Genomic DNA, 7372 nt, shown 5'->3' with positions numbered 1-7372 from the left:
TGGGAAGCTGAGAGCACAGGAGAAATTGTAAAGAAGCCACTTAGCAAAAATTCAGATTCCTCAGGGGTCTGCACTTACAGAAATCAAAAGATAAGCTCTCACATTTCACGTCTCTCTGGAAACTGTGTAGCTCTTTATTAGCCTATCAGGTCAGAACGTAAGGTTGGCTCTAACCAATCAGGGAGACACAGGACCCCTTAGTTTTAGTAATAAAAACCCAACAGGAAACTGGGTCAAGGCCTTTAATATCAGCACTCAGGAAGCAGAAGCAAGCAGATCTCTGAGAGGTCTACATTGGCATTCTGGCCAGCCATGACTATATAGTGAGCCCCTTTTAAAACAGTCATGTGGCGGGGGGGGGGGGGGGGGGGGAGGAGACGGCGGCGGGGGGGGGGGGGTAGGCTGGAGAGATGGCTCAGCGGTTAAGAGCCCTGTCTGCTCTTCTAGAGGTCCTGAGTTCAATTCCCAGCAACTACATGGTGGTTCATAGCGATCTATAATGAGATCTGGTGCCCTCTTCTGGCCTGCAGGATTACATGCAAACATAATAAATAAATAAATAATAAATCTTAAAGAAAAAACCAATCATCAGCAGGGCCCCTCTGGATGTGGTTGCTTGCTCAGCATGTTGAGGCTCCCTTCTGCAGAACTAAACCATTTGGCCTTGCCAGAACGGTTTGGAGTGTGTGGGAGTCTCCAGACCCATTTCCTACAGAAAGGTGTCCTCATTCAGTTTTTAAAATGCTGGTTCGTGCCGGGCGGTGGTGGCACAAGCCTTTAATCCCAGCCCTCCGGAGGCAGAGGCAGGCAGGCAGATCACTATGAGTTCAAGACCAGCCTGGTCTACAAAGCGAGTCCAGGACAGCCAGCGCTACACAGAGAAACCCTGTCTCGAAAAAACAAAGCAAAACCCAAAACAAATGTCTACTCATTATTCCACTGGCTACATGTACGTTTCCATTTAAACATTTTTCTATGGCTGACATTTAGGGGGCTTCCAATCTTGTGCTATTACAAACATTGCCAAGGTTTGCATTTTTGACTTACTGAGAAATTCACAGAGATAGAACCACTAAGTCACAGGATATTTCCTAATTAAATACGGATATTGCTATATACAAGCTGCTTGACGTATAATGGGTAGCCTGTAACCCCTCACAGGTTGAAAGTATCACAAATCAAGAATGCATTGAAAGTCTACTTTCAGAGCTGAAGAAATGGCTCAATGATTAAGAGAGGTTAAGAGCACTGTCTGCTCACATGGTGGCTCACAGCCATCTATAATGAGATCTGATGCTCTCTTCTGGCCTGCAGGTATACATGAAGATAGAGCACTTAAACATAAACAAATCATTTTTTAAAAGTTTTTTAGAAAGAAGTGGATCCCATTTTAAAAAAATAGTAGCGGGTGGTGGTGGTGAACTGTAGTATATATAAACATGTTTTTGTTTTGATCCCAAGTGTGGGATGGGGAACAGACTTGTGAGAGAGCAGGAGATGTTTATCCACTTGGAGGTCGAACCACCTCATGTAGGGGCTTGCTTTTTGCCAGATGAAAAACATCCTAGTACAGACTCTGAGAGGATATATTTATACACACCCAAAACAGGAGGCTGGGCTTTTTGGGTCTCGGTATTGTTTGGCTGTTCATCACTCCACTTAGAGACTCAGTGAAGGATTTGAGGCTTTGGGCTTGGGCTGAGGCTCCAGGTTCCAGCTGCTATTCCAGGTTCCAGCAGCAACTTTAGGGGAATTGCTGGTCTGCTGAAATCCTGTAGACTTCGCCAGGAGAATCGTTCCAAGGAACTGAATTCAACAAGGTTTATTTCTCCTGTTCCCCTAAATCTCCTTTCTCTCCTATTTAGGGTAGGTGGGTTGGAAGGGAGGTATAAGCATTTGAAGAACCCCAAATAAAGTAGGTTGGAAAAGTTGGAGCCTACAGCGCACACCTTTAATCCAAGCACTCAGGAGGCAGAAGCAGGTGGATCACTGTGAGTTCGAGGCCAGCCTGGTCTACAAAGTGAGTCAAGACAGAGAAATGCTGTCTTGAAAAACAAAACAAAACAAAACCAAAACAACAACAAAGTTTACTTTCCTGTAGTACATGCCTTGTAATCTCTGCATTGAGGAAGTGGGGTCAAGAGGATTAGGAGTTCAAAGTCAACCTGGGCTACATAAAGAGTTCCTGACTAGACTGGGTAACACCAGACTCCATCACATGACACAACCACATGACTTCAATACACCAAGCCTGCCACACATCACAGCTTCACTATTAGACTGTGCTGTGCAGTGTCTGTGTCTAGTAATTGTTGATAAGAACTTAAAAAAAAGATTTATTTATTTATTATTATGTACACAGTGTTCTGTCTGCATGTACACCTGCAGAAGAGGGCATCAGATCCCAGTATAGATGGGTGTGAGCCACCAGATGTTTGCTGGGAATTGAACTCAGGATCTCTGGAAGAGTAGGCAGTGCTCTTAACCTCTGAGCCATCTTTCCAGTCCCTGATACGAACTCTTGAATGGCTTCGGGCTGATTGGGAGCCTGGCTTACTGAGCATCATGAAGGAGGATACTTTTGTTAGTCAGGGAAAAGATCCTTGTTCAAAAGTTGCGCATGCTTTTATTTATTTTTGTTTATTTATTTATTTTTATTTTTGGTTGCATACGCTTTTAATCCCAGCACTTGGGAGACAGAGGCAAGTGTATTGGCTGGTCTACAGAATGAGTCCAGGACAACCAAGGCTAAACAGAGAAACCCTGTCTCAAAAAACCAAAAAGCCCAAAACCAAAACAAGATCTTTGTTCAAAGACAGCGGCGCACACCTTTAACCCCAGCACTGGGGAGGCAGAGATCTCTGAGTTCCCGGGGTTCGGGTCATGGAATGGCTAGATTTGAGGGTGGCACAGAAGGCTGTGCCAGGCAGGGCCCCCTGTTGCTCCCTGGATCCTTCCCTTGTGACTTCTGAAACCATGATTCCTATGCCTTTTTGTATTTATTCTTGTGGGAGACTCCACCGGAGTCCATGGTTGTTAGGGAACTTGAGCTTGAAGGGTTTCATCCAGTTTGGGAGAGGTCTGTCAAATTGCCTCTCCAGATAAATGCAGAAAAAAGGAAAATGGGAAACTGGGGTCTCTGGGCAGCCTCACAGAGCAAGTGAGTGCAGTCTGTACAGCGAGGCTCACTTTTACTGCTACCCACACTTTGTGAATAGAGTTTACAGTTGATAGCGTTTACAGTTCAGCAGAGAAGTGCACTTCACAGGCAGCATGCTGACAGTTAAACAACTCGGCATTGGTCGTCTGTATTTAGAAAACTGGCTTTGGTGTGGGAGCTTCGGGTACCCTAACTAGTCCGAGGTAAGTGGCCGACACTCCTGTGTTCCTTCTTGCATTTGTTGGCATTCCAAGTGTCCTTCTTGAGACAACACTGGGTGTTTGTTGGAGGTTGGTTTGATATAATTTGATGCTAATTACTGCTTGTAGTCTCTGTGGCACAGGACTGCTATATAACCTCGCCTAAGGAACTTCCTGTTTGACCAATAAAGGCCATCACACCATAGGATAGGCGTGGCTAAGGTTCCCAGGCTTTGGGAGACAGAGAGAATCTTGGGAAGGAGAGGCCTGTGGAGAGGAGCAAGAAGGAAAGCTGCCATGAGTTAGACAGGAAGAAACACATGGCCAACATGGATGGAGGATTTGGCCCAGAAGAAGAGCATTAGCAAGTATTTGGGATTACAGATGGGAGGTAGCTCGACAAAAATTATTAGAAGCAGATGGCATGGTATCTGCTACCTGTCTAACAGGGGATGTAGTTTAGGGGCTACTGCCCTGCCCCTGGCCTGTGGAGGCTACTGCCCTGCCCCTGGCCTGTGGTGGCTGCTGCCCTGCCCCTGGCCTGTGGAGGCTACTGCCCTGCCCCTGGCCTGTGGAGGCTACTGCCCTGCCCCTGGCCTGTGGAGGCTACTGCCCTGCCCCTGGCCTGTGGAGGCTACTGCCCTGCCCCTTGGCCTGTGGTGGCTACTGCCCTGCCCCTGGCCTATGGAGGCTACTGCCCTGCCCCTGGCCTGTGGAGGCTACTGCCCTGCCCCTGGCCTGTGGAGGCTACTGCCCTGCCCCTTGGCCTGTGGTGGCTACTGCCCTGCCCCTGGCCTATGGAGGCTACTGCCCTGCCCCTAGCCTGTGGTGGCTACTGCCCTGCTCCAGGCCTGTGGTAGCTATATCCTTCTCTAGGCTCATGATGGCTATGCTCCTATAACAAGTCAGATCTTGCCGAGGTGACTGTCCCCATCTTCAAGGAGGACACATGACTCTTCAAATATCAGCAGCATCTTCTCTGTCACCCGCCATACCCCAATTCCACCGACAGGGCAGGTGGCGGATCGTGGTGGTTAGTGGGGATCTCACTCAGATGGCATGGTGCCTTTGGTGAGATTTCCTGGAGTAGGATAGGAAATCAGGTGGTGATGGGCGTGAAGAGCATGTGGGAGCGTCGTGTCCTGTGGTACCCCAGTGCATAAGGCCAGCACAGGAAAAGCAGCACAGGTGTGAGGAAGCCACTGACACCTGAGTCACAGGGGCTGTGGGAGCCTTTATTCCCCATGGCCTTTGTGTAAGATAGAAGTACACAGACTCTTTGTGTCCCCAAATCCTACCCACCCTTTTTTGTTTGTTTTTCGAGACAGGGTTTCTCTGTGCAGTCTCGATGTCCTGGACTTGTTTGTAGACCAGGTTGGCCTTGAACTCACAATGATCCACCTGCTTCTGACTCCTGAGTGCTGGGATTACAGGTGTGCGCCATGGCACCCAGCTATCAAATCTCCTCTCAAACAGAGCATCTGGATCAGTATTCCATGGTGTGGGCGCTCCAGTGGTCACAGGCTTTCCTAGAAGCCCCGAGAAGGATCCCCATCACTCCTGGAGAGATCACAGCACACCAGTATCCAGATTCCTACAGCCTGGGGGAAAGGGGTCATAAGTCAACTCTGAGGAACTGGAGACCAGCTCCTCAGGCCTACACTCAAAACTCCTTCCTACAACACAGCCCCTCTGGAAATGCCTTCTTTGGGGGTCACAGGAAGGCTCAGGTTACCCTGACCATCCCAGACTATGTTGCTGGCTGGGATGCAAGAACCACACATACCAGGCCTTTCCAAAGGCAGCGTCTAGACTCTGGGCCCCGCTGGCTCCTGCAGTCGGCCTCGATTCTTCAGTTCCAACTTGCCAACTGTCAGCCGGTGTACCTCATCAGGGCCATCAGCGATGCGCAGGGCTCGGGCCCAGGCAAAGAACTGAGCCAGGGGGTAGTCGCTGTTTAGGCCTGCTCCTCCAAAGGCCTGGCAGTACACAGCAGGAAAGAGAAGAAAGCCTGGGTGAGTCCTAAAAAAAGTGACAGTCTGCTCAAAAGAGCAGGTGACTGCTGTCTCGCCAGGGGGTCCCCTGTGAAACTTCTGTGTTCCAGGCTGCACATGGGGCCACATAGTCGTCCTTGGATGCCTGACTCACCAAGCCCATTCTATAAGATTGCTTCTGCTACTGAGAAAGTTCTGTGTGGGACCAGGGGTCAGGATGTGGAAGGAGGCACCCGAAGAGTGAGGACACTGGGTGTGAGAAGCACCAGGGCTCCCTTGAGGCTGAGGCCAGCTACTTGTAAGCAGAATGCTCTGGGTGAAGCTGGGCATGGTGGTGCACGCCTTTAATCCCAGCACTCGGGAGGCAGAGGCAGGTGGATCGCTGTAAGTTCGAGGCCAGCCCGGTCTACAAAGCGAGTCCAGGACAGCCAAGGCTACACAGAGAAGCCCTGTCTTGAAAAACAAAAACAAAAGAACGCTCTGGGTGAGGCGCTTACTGTCCTGGGCTTGGGAAGGAGGGAGGGGCCCCTGAAGAAGTTTCCTCTGAAGAGGATGGTGGCAGGCACAGTGGAAGGGCAGTCCAGGGCCGCTCACCTGAATGGCGCGGTCAATCACTTGGTAGGCCATGGAAGGGGCTACCATTTTGATCATGGCAATATCTAAAGCTGCAGCCTGCAGGAAAAGGCCGAGTTAGGAAAACAGAGGACGAGATGCTGGGAGGTCGACACAAAGCCAGGCTGACTGAACTGGGTGCTGGGTTTTGCAAGAGGGCACAACTACAGTAGAGGGGACTGGCTGGGCTGTATTCTGGGCCACAACCAGATCTAGAGGCCTGAGTGACTGTTCATGTCAGATCACCTACCCAGCAAGCACAAGGCACTGAGTTTGACTCCAAATGCCACAAAAACAAAACAGCTGCGTCTAGCCCAGGGCAACAGTGGACCAAAGCAGGAAGGATGACTTTGAGCCTGGTCACTGACTGAGGCATCCTTTAGCCTCTAGCAACAAAGGTGTCAAAGCACCAGGAGCTGCGCACCTAGCTCCACTACCTGTCTAGGCAGCTCTTGCCTGGGTGTAGCCCCTGCATAAGACGGCGGATAACACAGTGGTCAAAATACATCATGGCCACCCACTATAGCCAATGGGTAATGTCGCTTCGGGAACAAGCCCCTTTGTAGGCTAACGCTGTACTTGGAGCGGATCTCTGGGGGCTCTTCTCCCAGCCCTCTCCTCCCTCATCTACCTCCTGCGTCAATATGCCCTGAGCGTACAGGGCTGACCAGCGGCCATCAGACTTCCTTTTTTCCAACCAGGAAGGTCACCAGTTCACCTGGTGAAAGTTCACCTCTCTCCCTGGGCCTTTCCTGGTTTGTCGTAGATGACCAGAGTTTAAACAGTAGCAGCCATCAGCGTGCAAAAGCTGAGGTTCCCCCGCAGCTTGCCAAACAGAGAGAGAAGGGCCCGACTCTAGTAGCACCTCAGGATGACGGCTGTCACCTGTGAGGCCTCCCACCTTATTTCCTGCCACGTCCATGAGGTGGGCAGCTTTCAGCACCAACAGGCGTGCCTGCTCGATATCCACACGTGACCGGGCAATGTCTGCCAGGATGGTGCCATGCTCCAAGAGGGGCTTCCCAAAGGCCGTGCGGGACATCGCCTACAGACACCAGAGAGACAAGGCTGAGGAGCTGGGCCTAGAGTGGCCCTGGGAGGCTCAGGAGTGGGTGGCTTGCAGAGGAGCAGGGCATGTGAGTGGGGAGACTAGAAGGGCGTGCTGCCTGCCAGCTAAGGGGGCCAGGGTCTGAGTACAGGCAATGCAGCGCTCATTACAGAAGGAGCACCTATAGAGGACAGCCTCCAAAGCCTGATGTGCTGCTTGCAGATACAGTGACCCTGGAGAGCTTGGAATGTTGCAGGGCCAGAGCCAGGAACCATGGGTGACCCTTTTGGGGGTGTGAAGGTCATCAGAGAGCACCAGAGACCTGCAGCCGAGATGTCCCCACTGTTGTTGTGAGCTG

General features: G+C 50.9%; 1 protein-coding gene across 2 annotated transcripts in view; it reads right to left on the bottom strand.

The window, feature by feature from the left end:
• Window positions 1-408: 408 nt before the first annotated feature.
• The window catches only part of ACAD10 (acyl-CoA dehydrogenase family member 10), a 45599-nt gene continuing 38635 nt past the window's right edge, over window positions 409-7372 (bottom strand). Inside the window, exons 19-22 of one of the 2 annotated variants that reach the window (XM_084762099.1) lie at window positions 6868-7011; window positions 5949-6026; window positions 5147-5339; window positions 409-524 (exon numbers count right to left, since the gene is read on the bottom strand). In XM_084762099.1, the coding sequence (XP_084618225.1) occupies window positions 5169-5339; window positions 5949-6026; window positions 6868-7011 (393 nt within the window). In that variant the 3' untranslated portion in view covers window positions 409-524; window positions 5147-5168. Of the gene's footprint in view, window positions 525-4581; window positions 4962-5146; window positions 5340-5948; window positions 6027-6867; window positions 7012-7372 lie in introns of those variants that run through there. The other variant, XM_084762098.1, reaches the window with a different exon arrangement.

Source organism: Acomys minous (genome assembly GCF_964271855.1).
Source record: "Acomys minous genome assembly, chromosome: 16".
NCBI lineage: Eukaryota > Metazoa > Chordata > Mammalia > Rodentia > Muridae > Acomys > Acomys minous.
The sequence above is the reverse complement of the archived record's forward strand: the minus strand, read 5'-3'. Positions and strand labels throughout refer to the sequence as shown.